The sequence below is a fragment of the Crocodylus siamensis genome, chromosome 10, assembly GCF_052110815.1.
Source record: "Crocodylus siamensis isolate JL-2025a chromosome 10, ASM5211081v1, whole genome shotgun sequence".
NCBI classification, from domain to species: domain Eukaryota; kingdom Metazoa; phylum Chordata; order Crocodylia; family Crocodylidae; genus Crocodylus; species Crocodylus siamensis.
Genome location: NC_143404.1, coordinates 48955339 through 48975856, shown reverse-complemented (window position 1 = coordinate 48975856; position 20518 = coordinate 48955339). Strand labels below are relative to the sequence as shown.

The window sequence follows — 20518 nt, the reverse complement described above, 5'->3', positions numbered from 1 at the left end:
TAATCTCTTGGGGCTGGGACAGGTACATTTGTGCCTTGAGATTCAGGGAGGTCCAGATAGCTTGGGGATAGGACCTTTCAGCTCTCGTGCATCAAATGGATCTTCACATGGAATAGAAAATAGGCTTATGGATGAAACATGCTTATATCCTGCTGAAATCTACAGTGGTTTTATGCAACCCAATAGAATTTGCCTTGTTCTGACTAACATGAACCTTACTGGCAAAGATGAAACCGTGAAGGAAAAAAAATTGAGAAACACTGGTTGGTGATCCTGAAAGGGTGAGAGAAAACACCAGAGTCTGAGTAGATTTCCCTCTTTTATTTTACAGGATTTTTATATACAAGGCTACCTTCCTCCAAAACCTCAGCATCATGGTCAGTTCATAGCAAAAACTGCAGCTCATCTCTCAAAGCCTAGAAAAAAAACTCTACAACAGCTCAGTACAACACAATGGACAAACTGAACAGGAACGAAAGAGGGGAAGGAAGGAAAAAAGGACAGAAGGATGGAAGGAAAGCTGAAAGGAAGACAAAAAACGCAAAAAAGAAAAAGAAAAGAAAAGCCGTCCCCTTTATCTGAGTTATTTTCAACTAAGAAATGCAAGTCAAATGTTGTGCTTCAAGAGTCATGATCACTACAAAATGAGTTCTTTTGGAGGGGGAAACACTGCCCTTGACTTGCTTTCCCTTTCCCCTTAACACCCCCATGTAAAAACTGTATAAGAAGTCAGGTGTTGAGCGTTGCAGTAGAAACCAGGAGGCCTGCCGGATACTGGTCTAGCGGATCTCAATGATTCTGTTTGTTTCACCCTTTTGTTTTTGAGCTTGGTCAGGGAGAAGGCTTGGGCAGTCTCTGAAGGCAAAGCACCAGATACGTATGAAGGGGTGTCCATTTTGAGTGGTTGAAATTCTTGGCTCCACCAGTCTCGGAAACTAGAAACTAGGAACAAGCCCATGAAGGAGGGAGGCTGTGAAATCACAATAGCTGGACATGCGAGAGGTCTGCTTAGACCCTGCATTACAGAATGTTTCCCTTGAGAAAACTGCACTATGTCTGCTGCTATCCTTTGTCCTTAGGGTAGTGAGCAGGTCAAGAGTAGTTTGAATGTGGGGATCAGGTAGGGACAGAATGCTCTAGTTCCCTCATGCCTAGCACTCTTGGCACTAATCTTTACAAATCTTTTACACATAGGTGAGTTACAACATCACTTGGACTCATCACAATACACTGCGATGTTGGATGCAGCCTTTGGTATAAGGAACGATTTCCTCCTTCTCCCACTCCCTGACCTGACCCAGGAAAACCAGAGTGAGGCTGGAGCAAGGGGACATGTGTGAACATTTTTCTATGGAGTTGTCCACTGAACACGGTATGGGTGTTGGGGTAGAGAGTAAGAGTTTGATCACATCCCTGAACTGTTTGACTTGGTCCAGTAAAGGCTCTCACATTACCCACCTCACAAAGACTGTTTGCTTGCCTCGTCTTTATCTATAGTCAGTCACATGTCTAGGAGACCAGATGTCTAGGATACCTGAAGATTGAAGGTGCTTTGTTTATCTTGCTCAAAATCACTTGTTCTTCTGTACATGGCTTCCTTTCTTTCTCTTTTCATGCAGTTTCTAAGAGCCCAGCACACAGCAAGAGGCACGCTACACATTCCCTTACACATGGAAGTGACTGTGCACCCAAGGTGACTGTGACAGGATGAAAACCAAACAAGGAATGGGAAGCTCCTTGCATGCCCCATTCATGAACGTGATCATAAGTTTGAAACCATAGATTGTTCAGAGCAGGAGAGTCTTTTCCCCCAGTTAAAAACATGCTGGTCCTGTGTATCACAGGAGCAAACATCTTTGCTTTCTTATTTTTCTTTCTCCTACCCCTAAGAAAAGCTCTAAAATGTCCCTGATTTGTTTGTTAATGCAGCCTCTGTCAGCATCTTGGCCAGTGAGGATCATGGTGTGTGTGTGGGGTTTGTCTGCTATCCATGCTGGCAGTAGGGCTCTGAATCCGTTGGAGAGAGGAGTGGGGATCCATTTGGATAACTGGTTTTCTTTGTCTTTGCTTTACAGGTGGGTTGAAGATGTCAGTCTGTTTCTCCTTTTGAATATCAGGCAGAGATGACAGCAGCCCTTCATTTTATGCTCATCTGGCTCAACATGCCATTACAGGGTTTAGCCTCGTCCTTCCCTCACACCACTGCTCACTCCTGTTCTGAATAGGCTACTAGGAGAGAGGAAGGAAAGAAAAAGTGTCACTTTCCTTGAACCTCAAGCAGGTGGCTTAGGAGATGGTACTAAGGGTAAACCCAAGGCCCAGCTGAAAAGTCAGGTGTAGTGTTGGGAAAATTCACAAGGCTTGTAAAAAAGAGCCTCTCCCAGAGCAGTTAAAAGCACATAGAGCCTGGGAACTTCTGCACAAAATCCATCAGGCAACTGTTTGGGACTTGAGTGGCATGTGAGCTGTGCTAGTTGTACCTGGTTACTGTAGGCTGGCATCCTCGACATCTGTGTAGTGACTGTTCTCCTGGAGGGGAAAAGAAACAAACAAACAAAAACAACAATGTTTCCTCCTCCTGCTGCAACATGATGAGTTGAAAGATCTGCTTGAATACTGGTAAACGGATCACCTGTTCTAGTGAGCTGAGTTACATTGATGTCTAATGCCATGCTGTTCAGGATCAGCAAGAGTTAGGGTTCTTAGCATGGACAGTTATGAAAGAAAGCCAGAAGCAAACAGGGACAAAGAAACGCCACATTTTATAAGGGCTTCCACAGGTAAAACTCCCATTGACTTTTCAGCTGGAGTTTGCCTGCGCAAAGGGCTATGAGAGAACCAAATAAAGACCTCAGAGTTGGTCTAAACATATATGCATTTAAGAGACTTGGCCTGGCTTCTTCTTTCAACCTTCATGTCTCTCCACTGAAGTCAGCAGAGATGCATTAGAAGTGGTATTGGCTCATTCTGTACACTAATGATACTGCATCAATAAATAACAGGATTCTTTATTCAGGTGGATCACAGAGCTCTGTCTTAAAAGCAGACATGCTTTGAAGTATACATTATACACTCAACATTTTCCTGAAGAAAGAATCTGGAAGTGATATCACTCCACTGAGACCAGACTGGCCAAGAAAACGTCCTATTTTTCCATAATATATAATGTAGCATTAAATCCATTCAGCTTCTCACCCTAACAACAGGGCAGCATTCCAGCAAAACTCTAGTGCTCATTATTTGTGCATTTTCTCAAAATATCAGAGCAAAAATGTTCTTGCAATATTGTTGTTTCCTTCAGCAACACACAGGCTATAGCTGTCCTGCTTCCTGAGGCCTAAAACCTCATCAGTAACATACATCATGTTTGTCACAGTGTTTGGGACCTATTGCCATGTCCAGATGAGTGTGGACATTTAGTTACCTGGGGACAACTAATAGCAGCTACACGCCCTGTAGTGCACAACAGGTTACCCTGTGTGGGGTAGGGGAGGCTGGGGCCAGCAGCTGTGCTGGCCCCAGCAGCCTTACCTGGGGTCCTGGGGAAGCTGCAGCCTTATGCACCTGAAGCTGGGAGCTTGGCCAGCAACCAGAGTGTGGCTCTGGCTAGCCAGGCTCTGGTTTTGGGCAGCGTGTACTGCCTTCACGTGCACCACCCCTTTTTTTCTGTGTGGGGTTTTTTGATCCCAGGATCTGCTGGGATCAAAAAAACACTCTGTGCTACAAGATAGAAGCACAGGAAATGCCTGAGTGTGTGGTATGTGGTGCCACAGACAGGTCTGCAGTGCCACATACTACATGATTGCGCTCTTCTGGCCTATGAATCTCAGTTGCATTGCAAGATTTACCTATTCCTGAACTTACTAGCTACCCAGAACCAGATCCAAATTATTCTAGGCAGTGTTTCAACTTGGTGTTGCAACACTTACAAATTAGTAGGGATGTGCAAAGTGGGTCCTATTTGATTCAGATTTGGATTCAGCCCGAATCAGGGGACAGTGATTGGATTCGTTGATTCGGATCACTGTCCCAATTTGATTGGACTGAATCCAAATCTGAAGATTCAATGTTGATTCAGAGAATCAGCAATTTGGCCATAGATACAGCTTTAAATGTTTTTTTCTACATACCTCAAGGTACCAGGTGCAGCTCATGAATGCTAAGATGGTAGGATGGATGGAGAGTCCCACAAGGGCATGGGGGGCCCCCCTGCATGTTTGGCGGTGGCCCTGATAGTGGACCAGAAGTACTGGATGTGGGACGCTCCATCTAGCCCAGCATCTCAGCATTCACAAACGGCCTGGTACCTTGAGGCATGTAGAAAATACATATAAAGCTGTGTCTATGTCTGAATTTTTAAATCTCTCTGAATCTCTCCAATTAAATTCGGAGAGATGAAAGGGTCTCCTGATTCAATTCGTATTTGGAGAGTCAGTCGCTGAATGGAGCCAAATCTCCACAGAATCAAATCAGCAACTGAAGTTTTGTACATTCTTACAAATTAGATACTTTATCCCAGGAGGATGATTCAAATGAAAAGAGTCAGGCACCTACTGGCCCTCTATGGTCAGTGGAGAAAACTAGACACTTAAGTGCTGAACAAAGAAGTTCCTAGACTGACCTCATTGGACATGCCAGGCACAATTATGGTGGGGTATCTCCTGGGAGGGGTGGAGAGGGGCTTGTGGTTTCGAGTCCCATATGCCAAGATTATTTATGCATTTTTCATTAGACAATCCTTGGTTAAAAGACAGAAATAACCCTGGCAGCAGTGAGCAGAATCCTAGTCGTCCCCCCCCCTTCCCAGAGACTGCAAGATTCATGGGGCTAGAATGAAAGCAAGCAAGATAGCATCTGTTTCTATAGTCCAGCCTACTCTGTGGCCCAGCTTCAGCAAGAGGGACAAAGGTTATTCAATGGCCTGGTGATTATTGTACTCTCCTGGGATGTTGGAGATGTGTGTTTGAACCCTTCTGTCGCAGAGCACTTAGGTGCCCTGTGCCTGAAAGCAGAATTGGCTCAAGAGAGACCCCTAGCAGTGAGAAGGGGGAGGCGCAACTGCCAGTCACTAGGGCAGTAGAGGTGCTGGTTGCTGGGGCAACCAGTGAAACCTGCTGACAGGAAGGGGCAGGGCTTAGCCCTTCTTAAGCCCAGGCAGGAGGCCAGAAGGGCAGTTCCCCTCCAGCAGCCAAGGAGGGGGGAGCTCAGCCAGTGCAGAGAGAAAGGTGAAGATTGACTGCATGAGCAGCCCCTGATTTGCTGCCATGGGCTGGAGTATTTTCCCGGTAGGGATTGAATGTTGTTTTGATTGGACGGTTTAGTTTTACATTATAGCCCAGGGGCTTTGTGCTTTGTGTTTACTGTTTGACCGGAGGACTGGGTGAGGCTATTAGGGGTTGGAGGAGGCCTCATAGGGACTTCACGGTAGCGTGGGGGTCCTGGTGCCAAAGAGGGCATGGCATCTTGGGGTTGCATTTTGGCCCCAGCCCCGAGCGAGCGCGAGTGGGATGGCGAGGAGTCCCGATGGGGGGGCAGCGAGGAGCCCCAGTGAGATAAAGGAGAGGGCCAAATTACAGCAAGGCCTAGGTCAAGATCCTGGCGGTATCATCTGCAAGGCTTGGGCTGCAGTGTAGGGGAGGAAAGGAGCTGCAGATACGCCCTGGCACCGGGGCGTATAACATGGGCAGCCTCCTGCTAATTACATCATTCAATCAATTAATATCAAGGTGTGGCAGGTGAGTAAGCAGGTGGCTGGCCCATAACAGGAGGGTGGAGTCACCACTACAACGACTCTGGCAGTAATCCCCCTGTCACCATGGTGCATTGGCCGGGAAAGGTTTATATGGCAGTAGGCATTATAAGACGCTGGTTTGCCAATGTGAAGAAGAGAACCCTTGGGTCCACGTGGAGAGAAAAACGAGAACGGACGCTAACCACCGGTCCAGAGTCAGGGAAACAAGATTTGGGTCAACCACACCGAGCGGTACAAGGCCCATGGGATCAAACAGCAGGACAAGAAACCCTGCAAGCCAGCATGATTGGAAGCACCCAACCCAGCCCAACGGTGCAGGTAGGAATGTGTGGCTATGTAGCCCGAGTTGGCCATGAGGCAGAAGATGAGCCGCCCACACCGGTGGTAGAAGTAACCATAGAGGGAAAAAGAGTAGTGGCGATGCTGGACTCAGGCTCAGTGCAGACAGTGGTGCAAAGCGACATGTTACCGGCAAGGGAGATAAGAAGAGTGGATCATGTGAGGGGGCAGTGTTGGTGCAGGGACCCCCTCGATTTTTGACAGTGTGAGGGTCACCCTACAAGTAGGCAATAAGACCTACCGGATGCTAGTGGGGGTCGCAGAACATTTAGCCTACCCAGTGGTATTGGTCTGCAACTGGCCTGAGTTGTTAGAAGAAATAGTTGGCATGAGGTGTAAAGAGACCATGGAGGGTTTCATGGGTAAAACTGAGCAACCCCCACCCCCGAAGAGGAAGTGGGACAGAGGGTGGATATCACCCAGTTGGGGGAAGACAAACACTTTCAACTGGAGCAAAGTCGAGAGACGGACTTTTGGTGGGCGCTGCAGGAATACCTCGCTCAAAGAAACAATGAGGTATTGAGGCCAGAACTGATGAGAACAACCCTGAGGTTTGAGGTAAGGAACAGCCTCTTATACCAGATCAAGCAAGGGAAGCTAGAAGGAGAGGAGGTTGCTCGGCTGTTGGTCCCGCGGCGGTATCAATGGGCTTTGTTGAAGGTGGCTCATGAGCTCCCCATGGGCATGCATCTAGGCCAAGACAAGACACAAGCACGCATTTGAGCAAGGTTTTATTTACCAGGTATGGTGGGGAAAGTCTCGAGATATTGCGCTTCGTGTCCCATCTGCCAAAAAGCAAACCCAAGGCTGCCTGCAAAAGCTCCTTTAGTTCCAATGCCTCTGGTAGAGGTTCCCTTTGAGAGGGTGGCAGTAGACATCGTCGGGCCACTCCCCTGAAGTAGCATGGGAAACCAGTACATATTAGTCTTACTGGATTATGCGATGCAATACCCGGAAGCTGTGCCAATGCAGACAGTGTCTGCACCAAAGGTGGCAAATGAGCTCTTGAAGATATTCTCCCGGGTAGGACTCCCTAAAGAACTACTAACTGATCAGGGAATGAATTTTACATCACATGTATTTGAGGCAGAGAGCAAAGCCTTGGGGATTAAACACCTGAATACAGCCGTGTATCATCCCCAAACAGACGGGCTTGTGGAACGTTTTAATCAGACATTGAAACAGATGCTAAAAAAGTTTGTGGTTGAGAGCCTTCAAAATTGGGACAGAATGATACCTCTTTTGTTGTTCTCAGTAAGAGAGGCACCCCAGGCCTCCACCAGGTTCTCACCATTTGAATTACTGTACGGCCGGCAACCAAGGGGAATCCTGGACCTGGTTAAAGAATGGTGGGAAGAACAACAGAGTAATGACCAGAACATTATCCAATATGTGATCCAACTTCGGGAATGCCTTGAAGCGGCTTGGAACATGGTCTTAGCAAACCTCAGAGAAGCCCAGCAACGGCAAGTAAGGCACTACAATCGAGGCACCCGGGGAAGGAGGTTTGAGGTGGGGGACCACGTGTTGGTCCTACTCTTACTGTCCGGCAATAAGTTACTTGCCCGGTGGCAGGGACCCTATGAAATCATACGCTGAGTGGGGCCTGTAGACTATGAGGTATACCAGATAGATGAGCAAAGAAAGAAGCAAGTATACCACGTCAATATGTTAAAGAAGTGGGAGGACTGGGAGTGTATGTACTTAGCTCCTCATCCCAAGGAATTAGATTTGGGACCCACGTTAATGGAAGAAAGTGGACCAGGTGAAGTAGAACTGGCCCCGCGCCTGTCAGAAGAACAGAGGAGACAGGCTGCTGAGCTAGTCAAGGAATTTAAAGATGTATTCCGGGGAACCCTGGGGGAAGCTCAGGGTGTGGTATACTGGATAAAAACTCCTCTGGGCCAGGTGATATGTGGGAATTGGAGACAGCTCCCCCAGCAACTCCAGGGCCAGATAAAAACAGAGCTGGCAATGATGCTGGAGCAAGGTATAATATGCAAGTCCCACAGCCACTGGCGAAGCCCCATCGTAGTGGTACCTAAAATCCTTCTCTGCATTGATTATCAGAAGGTAAATGCAGTGGCCAAGTTTGACACTTACCCAATGCCCAGAGTGGACGAACTGGTGAAAAACATTGGGCAGGCTCGCTACATTTCCACTTTTGACCTGACAAAGGGTTACTGGCAGGTCCCAGTGGCACCCGAAGATCACGAGAAAACAGCATTTGCCACCCCGTGGGGACTCTTCCAGTTCCAATGCATGCTGTTTCGGTTGCATGGAGCTGAGGCTACTTTCCAGCGGTTAATGGACAGAGTGTTGTCCCCCCACGGGTGTTACGCCGCAGTGTATATTGATGATATTATTATATATATACTGAGAGCTGGGATGAACATCTTGCCACGCTGAGAGCAGTAATGCAAGACTTGAGGAGAGTGGGGCTGACAGCCAATCCCAGGAAATGTACAATAGGAAAGGAGGAAACACAATACTTGGGGTTCCTAGTAGGAAGTGGGAAGGTGAGACCTCTGCTGAGCAAAGTGGAGGCACTGCAGAGGTATCAGGCATCCTGTACCAAAAGACAAGTAAGGGCCTTCTTGGGGCTGGCCAGTTATTATAGGAAACTTGTACCTCACTTTGCAGATGTGGTTGTACCGTTAACAGAGATGATAAAGGCAGGGGCTCCCACCAAACTAAGATGGACACTGGAGGCAGAAAAGGCATTCCGAGCAATGAAGGATGTGCTATGCTTACAACCACTTTTATATACACCCGATTTTAACAAACCTTTCCTGGTGCAGACCGATGCGTCAAACGTGGCTATAGGTGCAGTACTGGTTCGGAGGGAAGGAGAAGACGAGCACCCTATAGCCTACATAAGTAGGAAGCTACACCCGCCGGAGCAGAGTTATGCCATGGTTGAGAAGGAGTGTCTAGCAATTGAATGGGCCATTGAAACACTCCAGTATTATTTATTAGGGCGGAAGTTCACATTGATCACCGATCACGCGCCCCTGCGCTGGTTGCTGAGTATGAAGACTGACACTGCAAGACTCATGAGGTGGGCCCTTAGTCTTCAACCATATTGTTTTAAAGTGGAACATCGCCCAGCAACCCAAAACAGAAATGCTGCCTTTCTTTCAAGACAGTAGGAGGAAGAAGAGGGGCCAGGAGCAAAAGGACCTCCGACAAGAGAGAAGAGAAGGGGGATATATTTAGAGGCCCTAACCTTGCTGCTAGATGGCAGAGTGACCCCTCCAATGCCGGGATGTCCCACGGGGGGCCAGCCAGTTGGGCAACTGGCGAAGGAAAGTCAAGACCTGGAGAAAGATGACTGGAGCAGGACAGGGAGGTGACAGGGAGACGGACACCCCACAGCGATAATAATGTGCCTGCTGTTTCCGTCAGAAGAACACGTTTAAACCAGGGAGAGAAGACTGGCCTAAGTGGCACCCTACCAAGGTTGGCTAGTGTGGGGGGACTACCTGTGGTGGGTAACTCCCAATAAATCCCACACAGTGCACCTTGGGTAAAAGGCGAGTAGGAGGCACCTAAAAACCTCCACCTCCTATACCTAAATGGCTGGGTGCTGGAGAAATGGCCAAGAGGAGAACCCCCCAATGGATGGGGCGCTGGGTGAAAGAAGAAAAGACCGGCTTGGTGAGTTTGAAGTTAAAGAGGGGGAGGTGTGTCACAGAGCACTTAGGTGCCCTGCGCCTGAAAGCAGAATTGGCTCAAGAGAGACCCCTAGCAGTGAGAAGGGGGAGGCGCAACTGCGTCACCAGGGCAGTACAGGTGCTGGTTGCTGGGGCAACCAGCGAAACCTGCTGACAGGAAGGGGCAGGGCTTAGCCCTTCTTAAGCCCAGGCAGGAGGCCAGAAGGGCAGTTCCCCTCCAGCAGCCAAGGAGGAGGGAGCTCAGCCAGTGTGGAGAGAGGGGCGAAGATTGACTGCATGAGCAGCCCCTGATTTGCTGCCATGGGCTGGAGTATTTTCCCGGTAGGGATTGAATGTTGTTTTGATTGGACGGTTTAGTTTTACATTATAGCCCAGGGGCTTTGTGCTTTGTGTTTACTGTTTGACCGGAGGACTGGGTGAGGCTATTAGGGGTTGGAGGAGGCCTCATAGGGACTCCATGGTAGCGTGGGGGTCCTGGTGCCAGAGAGGGCGCGGCATCTTGGGGATGCATTTTGGCCCCAGCCCCGAGCAAGAGAGAGGGGAGGTGGCGAGGAGCCTCGAGAGACAGAGGGGGGCGGCGAGGAGCCCTGAGAGAGAGAGAGAGAGGGGGTGGTGAGGAGCCCCAGCAAGATAAAGGAGAGGGCCGAATTACAGCAAAACCCAGGTTAAGATCCTGGCGGTACCGTCTGTGAGGCTTGGGCTGTGGTGTAGGGGAGGAAAGGAGCTGCAGATAGCGCCCCCTGGCACCGGGCCGTATAACGTGGGCAGCCTCCCAATAATTACATCATTCAATCAATTAATATCAAGGCATGGCAGGTGAGTAAGCAGGTGGCTGGCCCATAACAGGAGGGCGGAGTCACCACTAGAATGACTCCGGCAGCAGTTCCCCTGTCACACCTTCCCTAGCTGAAGAGGATGAAGAACCCAGGTGTCTCTCTTCCTGGGCATGTGCTCAAACCCTGGGAATATTATGTGAAAGATTGGCATTACTTTGCTCTTAAATGAAAGTGGCTGTAGACCTGTTCTGTGGGTATCTGGTGGAGTTTAGGGGCTTCCCAAATGTGATCTGAACTGCAATGGAGCTCAGTTGGGTGGCAAGTCCCTAGCTACTTGAACTGGATTGTTTCTAAGCTTGCTTAGGAGGGATTTTTACAGGCCCAAAGGCAAACACCTAACCTAGCTAAGTGCCTTTGAATTTTGTGGCTTCTGAACTGGTATTTGTGACTTTGCTGCATAAATTCTGCCTAAGACCCATTTAGGCGCTTACAAGAATGATTTCAATATGGTCTTCAGTGTCTAACCTAGAATGTTCATGTTACAGACATGTATATTTACATGCAGGCTATGCCCTTCTTAACTGTTCAACAATCCGTACTTTAACTGGTACTTGGGAATATCAAACATAAGTGGAACACAGAGCAGAAGGCTTAGAACTGTCCAGGCAGGAAAAGATGAAGCTGACCTAGAGGTAATGTTTGAACACTGAGCACCCGAAGACTGTACTCAGATAACTACACCGGTTTTATCAGCAGGATTTCAGCCCCCTGAAGAAATACATTTAAGCACAGTTAGAACCATTTAGTATAGCTATGTGAGCTAAGAATATGTATGTGTGCATGTGTACGCACACAAGGATGCACAGCCAGAAGGCAGAATTCTACTTCTGGTGTTCAGAGAGCTTTGAGGTAGTCATGGGACTGGCAAAGGGCTGTGCTTTACCAGGGTATGATTAGCTACAGATAGCTATAAGCAGTGAAGTCTTTGCAGTGAACACTGCTGAGCAGAAAAAAAGAAATGTAACTTCTTGCTTTTACACAGCAGCTCCAGGCAGGCCCTGAAGCAAAGACTGTAATGGGATCATCTTTACCATGCCTTTTCTTCAGCTGGACATTTTGCTGTGTTCTACACAAACTCTGGTACCAGCTTTTGATCCCTTACAGCACTTGGTATGCAATCACACCAAGAAAGTGAGAGCTTTGGCATTTACAGCTCAAGGATTCAAAGAGAGATATGACAATTCATGGATCTCATCTCATATGGGGAGATCCAGTCTCCATGCACATCTCCCTGTCCCTCTGTTTTACCTGTGGCAGGTTAGGGCCAGGGCCAGCTCGTCCATGCCTGCGAAACCTGCTCACAGCCCCATGCAGCCAGCCGCTTGCCACCCCCTCCCACCCACCAGCTTTGTTGGCCCTGACCCATATTAATGCACGGGCAAACATACCCAGGGCTCCTTTCCAATTTGGAGCCCTGGGATCCTCACCAGCAGTAAAGTGAAAGCTGCAGTTTTAAACTCAGTGCCCATTTTTGGGGCTACGTTTAAAACTGCAGCTTTCACATTTGCTTCCTTGGCAGCTGGAAGCAGGGCTCCTCCACCAATGGCGCTGAGGGAGTGGGGGCAGGGCTGGGGTGTTGCCTGAAGAGCCATGCCACACTGTGCCTGCGGGCCAGGTGTGCCACGCCTTTGGGGAGGTGGTCGAGCTAGGCTGGGAGAGCCCTGCCTTACCTGGAAGGTGGTTGGGGCTGGTCCGCCTGGGTCAGAAGCACCACACCATGCTGCACCTTTGTGGACTGTGGCACTAGAGCCCCCCCAAAATTCATGTTAGCTCCCTCTGCAGCTGAGCTACCCCTCCCAGGGCTGCCGCCTGCCCACAGAGACATGGTGTGGTGCTCCCAGTTGGACGCAGCCCAGCCTGGCCCTCTGCATCTGCGGCATTGCTCAGGACGGCCAAGCAGCAACTCCTTGCACGTGAGTGTAACATGGGCGGGGGAGGGGAGTGAAACTGGGCTGCAGGGGGGTGGGCGGCCGGCCGGCTGTCTGGGTGTGTGCGGGGGGGGGAGGGGTCTGTGTGTAATATCTTTTATTAGACCAACTAAATAGAAACATTTTTCTTAGCAAGTGTTTGGGTTAAAGAAACCCTTGGACAAGCTGGAGAAGCCTCTGCAGTTGCTGTGTGCTCTTCCTGGATGGAATGAATAGTAAAGAAGCTGGAGGCTGGGCTGCATGCAAGAAAGTCAGCCAGTGAAAAGGGGAATTGAGGAGTCAGTGGGTGAGAGACAGGCTGGGGCAGGGGTGAGGGGGAAGGGGGATGTAGCAGGTAAAAGTGGACAGGTACCTGGGGAGTCAGATGTCAGGCAGGTTTTAGTGTGTCATAAATCCAATGTCTACACTTAGTCCAGAGATGTACTTGGTAGCCATGTTGGTCTGAGATAAGAAGAAACACAAAAACCTAGAACTCTTGGTTCCAAAATAATACCTTTTATTAAACCAATGGGGAAATCACAAGAAAACTGTCCTTTTCTGCAAGCTTTTGGGCTCAAAGGCCCTTCTTCAGGCTCTGGGAAAAGTATAGATGGTAAAAAGCCCCCATAGATAGGAAATAAACTTCATTTTTGCACAGAGGGAGCTGGAGATGGAAAGCTGTCCCTCTGGGTCCGTGGGAGTGTTTATGAGAGTTGTGCTGAGCTGCTCTTTGGTATGTAGATTAGTTAAAATTCCTTCCCTGGAGGTGTCTGATGGCAGGCAGGGGGGTAAAAATATTTCTTTTTGTTCTGAAATTAAGTTTAAAATCCAAAATCTGCTAAAATTTGGCATCTTCTATGTTTCAGGGATGCACTTGGTAGCTGTGTTGGTCTGAGACCACAAGAAATACAAAAATCTAGAACTCTTGGTTCCAAAATGATACCTTTTATTAAACCAACTGGGAAATCACAAGAAAAAGCTGGACCCAGAGAGACAGCATTCCATCTGCAGCTTCCTCTGTGCAAAAATGAAGTTTATTTCCAACCTATGGGGACTTTTTACCATTGATACTTTTCCCAGAGCCTGATGAAGGGCCTTTGAGCCCAAAAAGCTTGCAGTTTTCTTGTGATTTCCCAGTTGGTCTAATAAAAGGTGTCATTTTGGAACCAAAAGTTTTAGATTTTTGTATTTCTTCTATATTTAGTCCATGATTTTTTTGGATCCAGGAGGCTGCTGAAGTGAAGTTCATAGGTTCATCTGTGAAAAGTACTTTGTGAATTCCCTTTGAGGATTAATACTGAGAGACTGGAGAGAAAGTGGTTTTCTTGTGAGACATATACCTGCACAGGTAATTGGGTATTCCTGTCTTTGATAGATTTCCGGTGTGCATTCATTCTGGTGCGCAGTTGCTGTTTGGTCTCTCCTACATATTTTCCATCAGGGCATTTGGTGCATTGGATGAGATATATTACATTCCTGGAGGTACAAGATCCAGGAATGCTGATGGTTCTGTTGTGGGGTGTAGTAATTGTGGGGGTGATGGAGATATGTTGGCAGGTTTTGCATTTCTTTTCATGGCATGGTCTGGATCCATTTGGTGTGTTTTGGGCCATAGGAAGTTTGCTTCTAGTGATGAGGTTAGTGAAGTTTGATGCTTGTTTGAAGGCTAGGGTGGATCTGGGAAGATCTCTTTAAGAATTTTGTCTCCTTCTAGTATGGGTTGCAGTTGCTGAGGATTTTCCATATAGGTTTGAGGGAGGAGTGATATGTCATAACCAGTGGTGTGCAATTCATAGGGGTTTTCCTTCTGTACTGCAGCAATTCTTCATGTGGTATCCAGGAGGCTCTTTCAAATGTGTATCTATCTCTCTAGAGGAGTGTCCTTGTTGTGTGAAAGTCTTTTTAAGATTTGTGAGGTGGCAATCCCGGGTGTTCTTCTCAGTTCAAATTTGGTGGGATCTGAGGGCTTGGCTGTATATCACAGGTTTCTCAGTGTGTTTAGGGTGATTGTTTGTCCTGTGCAGATATGTATGCTGGCCTGCAGGTTTCTTCTATAACATGGTCTATATTTTACCATTCTGGATGCTTATCACTGTCTAAATAGGAGATGTTGGTGCTAGAGTATTCAAGAAATAGTCGGATGGAGGGGTGATGATTGCTGAATTTCTGATGGAACTCAATCAGAGATTGCAGGTTTTCAGTCCAAATGATGAAGATGTCATTGATATATCTTAAGTATAGCAACAGTTTGATGGTGCAGAATTTGAGGAATTCTTCTTCCAGGTGGCTTATAAAAAGGTTGGCACCCTGTGGGGCCATTTTGGTGCCTGTAGCTGTGCCCATAGTCTGGAGGAAGGGTTGGTTATTAAAAGTGAAATTGTTGTGTGTGAGGATGAAGTGTATCGGGTCAGTAATATCTTTGGGTCTGTACTTGGAGTTGTCATCTTGCTCTTGTAGGTATGTAAGGCAGGCTTGGATGCTGTCCTGGTGTGGGATGTTGGTTCATAAGCTGGTAACATCCATGGTGGCTAGGAGGGTGTTGCTGGGAAGGTGGTCTATGTTTTTAAGCTTTCATAGAAAGTCTGTAGTGTCTTAGACAAAACTCGCTCTTTGGGTAACAAGCACCTTAAGGACTGATTCCATGAAACCCACTGACTCTCACCCACTGATATTCTCACCCACTGACTCCTCAATTTTCCTTTTTCACTGACCAGCTTGCATGCAGACCAGCCTCTGGCTTCTTTACTATTCATTCTATCCAGGAAGAGCACACAGCAACTGCAGATGTTTCCTCAGCTTGACCAAGGGTTTTTAAACCTGAAAGTTTGCTAGAAAAATGTTTCTAACTATTTAATTGGTCTAATAAAAGGTATCATATTTACCCAAAGAACCTTGTCTGCTCTGTGTGTGTGTACATTTGGCTGTAGCAGGCGGCAGGGAGCAGGGAAAAGAGGCAGGCATGTGCCCCCTAGCCCAGCAGGGTCCACCCAGCGTTCCTTGCCAGCACTAGGAAGGGGAGGGAAGGGGCCTCTCCTCTGTGAAGCCCAGCTCCCATGGGGGGAGAGAGCCTTCAATTTTGTGCTTGCCCAGGGCCTCAGTACACCTTAATCTGCCTCTGCGCTCCCCCCACACTCCACTGCCACCAATGCCTTCTTCATGTCAGGACTCCAAAGCTATGCCTTGCAGGGGGCCCCCAAAAATTGTGGGTCAGCCTTGGTTAGGGGACTGTGCTTTGTGGCTGTGTGACAGGGTTGCCTGTGTAGTTTTAGTAATAGGTTAACAAGCATTTGTTTGGGATTATTTGCATAGGTATGACCCTGCCACAGGCAGGAGATTGGACTAAATGACCTCCAGAGGTCCCTTCCAGCCCTTGACTGTCCACCTCCAGAGCATGTGTAAAGATGCCCAAGAAAACTGTGATCATGTACCAAAGGGTGGAAGAACCAATACCTGACATCACTCTGAGGGGTAAATTTCTGTGTCATCAGGGGCTTTTGTTACTTGGATTCTATGATCAGCAGGAATCTTGACCTTCAGACTGAACTAACAGAATTGGAAAAGCAGCTAAGAATTTTGGGCTATTACAGAAATGTGCATGGAATAACAGTAAATTATCAATTAATGTGAAGATGTGAATCTACAAGCTATTATCTGGGGGCTGGTGATCTTGTGAGATCCCTTCCAAAGCCCCAATGATCTTGTGAGGTCCCTTCCAGCCACTAACATCTATGAATCCCTGCTTTATGGTTCAGAAATGCAGACTACATATGCTAGGCACGTCAAGAGACTGAACAGCTTCCATATAAGATGCCTGCATCAGATCCTGAAAAGAAAGTGGGAAGACAAAATACTGAACACAGAAGTGCGAGAGCACACAGGACTGACATACTTAGAAACCACTTTCAAGAAAAGGCAGTTGTGATGGCTTGGCAGTGTCATGAGAACGGGAAGAGACCATATCTCCAAGAATATTTTGTATAGTGAGATTCAAGATGGCTCAAAAATGGGGTCACCCTTTATGGAGTTACCATGATGTGTGTAAAAATGATATGAAGTCATTCAAAATCAATGTAGAAAGCTGGGAGGAGCACACAGCTTCCGATCTGATCTGGAAGGAACATCTGGTACTGGGTGAGCCCAACTTGAAGCTGCTTTGATCCAGAGGATGGAAGCAAAGTGAGGAAGAAGAAAGGGCATGCTGTAAATCTGGACTCCAACTCAGACAATACATGGATCTGTAACAAGCTGTGCTGATCTTGGGCACCTGACTAGCTCTTATGTGTACACCACGATCCAGAGGAATGACAGTTACCTACTCTGAAGAAACAACAACTTAGTGTAACAAAAACTTTGGCTGATTGGGTCAGCAGGATTTGCATTTGTTCTATATCAGATCAGGTAACAGTGAACTCTACTGAACTTGTGATGTTCTTGGAGGGAAGAGGTAAAACTTTATATGGGAGATGCAGCTTTGAATTCCCTGATGTCTCTATGATTAGAAATGTCAGCCGTAGGACTGTGTTAGCAAAGAGACAAATCCTGAGCAAGTCTGTTTCTTAACTTTGGGGGAGGCACTTTCCAATTATGGCCCAGTGTTTTCTTTTGGTTTTTCAGTCATATAGCCCTAGCCCTTCAAAGTGTGCATGTGCTGAACTGGCCCTGGAAAAGCTTTGTAAATGAAAGGAAATCAGGCTCGTGGCCTGCCAATAATGATGAGGTTTTCTCCAAACAAATTCATCTCCTGGGTTCAGAGCCTATACAGCATGTTTTGAACCCATGGATAATTGCTTCAGAAAATTAAAGGCCACTAAAAGCAAAGGCTGAGAATGAAAATGGTGGATCAATTATAGCTATAAGCAAAATGGCAAACAGAAAAGTGCATTCTGGACAAAAAAATGCCAACTGCAAAGCCTAGTGTGCACAATACTAAAAAGGACCAGCTTTCCAAGAGAATAAACATCAAATGAAAGGTCATTTTTATTTGTAATAAGTATTTTACAGAAAGAAATGGAACCAGTGGATCTCTGTGGGGCTAACAGCCAAGCTAAAGGGAAATGAGTGCTATTCTAGAGTCCGGTCTACATACTGTAAACAACAGTTGGGTGCCCAAGGTACATAGGCCAGATTCTGATTTCACTTCTGGGGTCAGATCCTCCTGCCATGGAACTGCTGAAGAAACTGCCCCCTGAACTCCCTTTCACATCACTGGAGCTATACCTGTTTTACAATGATGTAATGAGATCAGAATTAGGGCCCCACATGCTCAAGATGCCAGGCTAAAGATCAACCAAACCTAGCTCTGCTTTGTTTTTAAAAGGAAGTGCAATCAGGTATCACGAGCTCACCCAAAAACTTCTAAGGGTTCAGCAACTGCATTAATGGGTTTTCCAGGTCTTGAACAGGGTGGAATAGAATCAAATGCCTAATAGGTTGAAATAGGCTCTGGCATAAATAGGACACAAGCAAAGCACATCAACTGAACAAAAGGTAAGAGCCTCAGACAATATTATGTAATCGTTATTACCATAGTGAAGAAGGCCCTAATCAGGTCAGGTCTCTTCTCTGTACTGGCATTTTACAGACATAGGAAGATCTCATCCCCATCTTGCCAGAGCTGGCAGACTGAGGTATCCCTGGGCATGTTTACACATGCCCCTACAGTGAGATTGTTACTGCGCTATCATTTAGTGTACTTCCTCTTGGAAGTACACTAAATGATGGTGCAGTTACAGCCTGTACTGAGCCATGCCAGCGGTCCATGGTTATTTTTAGCCCTTATGTCACTGTAGTGACACGCTATACTGAGAGAGCATGTCACTACAGTGATGGAGCTGTGGATTACAGTTTGTGCCCGCCAAAGCTATGTTGCATTGGCACATTGCTATGGCAACGTAGTGTCACATGTAGACGTGCCCCCTGATATGTATCTCAATTACCGTCTGCTTTGCTCATGCCCAATTGATAAAGATGATGTAAAGGGAAGATGAAACAACACATGAGGTAAGAATCCTATGGAAAAAATATGAGATCAAGTCAGTAAAGACTATTTCAGTCACACAAGGACAGGACTTGCCTAAGTATCTGCTTAACCTTAAGCATGGGTTTATATTCTACTTAAGTCAATGGGAGTTCAGCATATATGGAAAGTTCAGCGCAAGCTTTAGTGCCTTTCTGAATCAGGTCGCACATACTTCAGTGTTTTGCTGGATCAAGGCCCAAGCACTGCTCTGTAATATCTGCTATAAAATGGTGTCATTATTCCCCCAGAGGTGACTGGTCACATTTCAGTTGTTGGTGAAGCAAATGCTAATACAGACTTTGCAATCTGCTTTGGAAACTTGGTGTTTATCCAGATGAAAGGCACTCTGCAAATACAAGCCATTATTAAAGTGGTGCTAGCATAATATCTCTCCACCATGTTTCAGCCCATCTGAGAAACATTTGTTTTGGAGCAAAGCAACTTGTATTAACCATTGAGTAATTATTCTGGAAGCATTTATAAATGTGGCCCAAATTTCAAGGACTAGACTTGTTTCTTCAGCATTTTTGTATACAGCAGTTATCAAAAAGTTTTTCCATAATGGACGGTGGTCTGGAAGAGGGGAATACAGCTGTGAAAAATCATAATATCAAAACCATTGGCTTATACTTGAGTCATTATTGACTCCAAGATGAACATGGGCTGACAATGCAAGGTCACGGTTGGCAGGGCTAACCGCACCTTGTCGTGCATCCACAGGTGCATCTCAAGTAGAGCCAGGGAGGTGATCCTCCGTCTCTATGCGACACTGGTCAGGCCACAGTGGAGTACTGCATCCAGTTCTGTGCGCCCCATTTCAGGAGGGATGTGGACAACATTGAGAGGGTCCAGAGGAGGGCCACCCACATGATCCAGTGACAACAGGGCAGACCCTACAATGAGAGACTGCGGGACCTGAACCTGTTCAGCCTTCACAAGAGAAGGCTGAGGGGGGACCTGGTGACCATCTATAAACTCACTAGAGGGGATGAGAAGGGTTTGGGAGAGACCTTGTTTCCCCTAGTGCCCTCAGCATAACAAGGAATAACGGCCACAAGTTGTTGGAGAGTAGGTTTAGTTAGATTAGACATCTGTAAGAACTACTTCACAGTCAGGGTGGCTAGGATCTGGAAACAACTTCCAAGGGAAGTGGTGCTGGCTCCTACCCTGGGGGTCTTTAAGAAGAGGCTTGATGCCTACCTGGCTGGAGTCATTTGAGCCCAGTTTTTCTCCTGCCCAGGCAGGGGGTCGGACTTGAAGATCTACAAGGTCCCTTCCGACCCTACTTCTATGACTCTATGATACTTAAGACGGAAAAATCACTTTTCCGCTGGGGTTTTACTGAATTCCAGCAAAGCTGTGGTTGGTTGATTGACTCCCTGAGGTGAGAGAAGGCATATTGCCTATTGCCTTTTACCAGTTCATCTTCACAGTCATCTCGCGTGAGTCCTTCCTCTTCTCCCTCCTCCCCATTCAGTGGCTCCTCTGTGTTGATTTCTGTCTCTGATGCTGTGTCTTCCTGGGAGATCTCACTTTTGTTTCCATCTGCTTTCTTTCGTACCTCTGCAAGATCAAGAGCCAGGTCACCAAGATCAGGGAGAGGCAAAGAAAATGGAGGGAAAGGAACACAGTGATTTTTATTTAAATAGTCCAACAGGCCCCACCTATGTCATCCCCAAAAGGAATTAGTAATGGGTCTGATTCTTTCCCTGTTCTGGAGCAGCTCCATCACTGACTCTGATGGAGCCAACTGATGATAACATGAAGACCTGAGACCCAGGCCCACTGCTTCCAATAGAGCCATGTGTAGCCCTTTTTGGTTTGAAGGGAAGAGAGAGTCAGGACCAGTGACTCCACTGGAACCACTCCTAACCCATGCAGGTGTGAAGGGAAGAAAACCAGAACCTAGACATTTCCATTTTGTTACAGTGAATGCAGCGCTGGTGAAGGCTGATAACTGGCCAGTTCTGCAGTCATGAGTCCTCTGC

General features: G+C 47.2%; 1 protein-coding gene across 11 annotated transcripts in view; it reads right to left on the bottom strand.

Moving 5' to 3' along the window:
• Window positions 1–287: 287 nt before the first annotated feature.
• The window catches only part of RALY (RALY heterogeneous nuclear ribonucleoprotein), a 437215-nt gene continuing 416984 nt past the window's right edge, over window positions 288–20518 (bottom strand). For 6 of the 11 annotated variants that reach the window (XM_090064602.1, XM_090064601.1, XM_090064599.1 and 3 more), the window contains 3 exons: window positions 19948–20093; window positions 2481–2529; window positions 288–2229 (listed from right to left, as the gene is read on the bottom strand). In XM_090064602.1, the coding sequence (XP_089920728.1) occupies window positions 2485–2529; window positions 19948–20093 (191 nt within the window). In that variant the 3' untranslated portion in view covers window positions 288–2229; window positions 2481–2484. Of the gene's footprint in view, window positions 2230–2480; window positions 2530–13205; window positions 15340–19947; window positions 20094–20518 lie in introns of those variants that run through there. The other 5 variants (XM_090064608.1, XM_090064607.1, XM_090064606.1 and 2 more) reach the window with 2 other exon arrangements.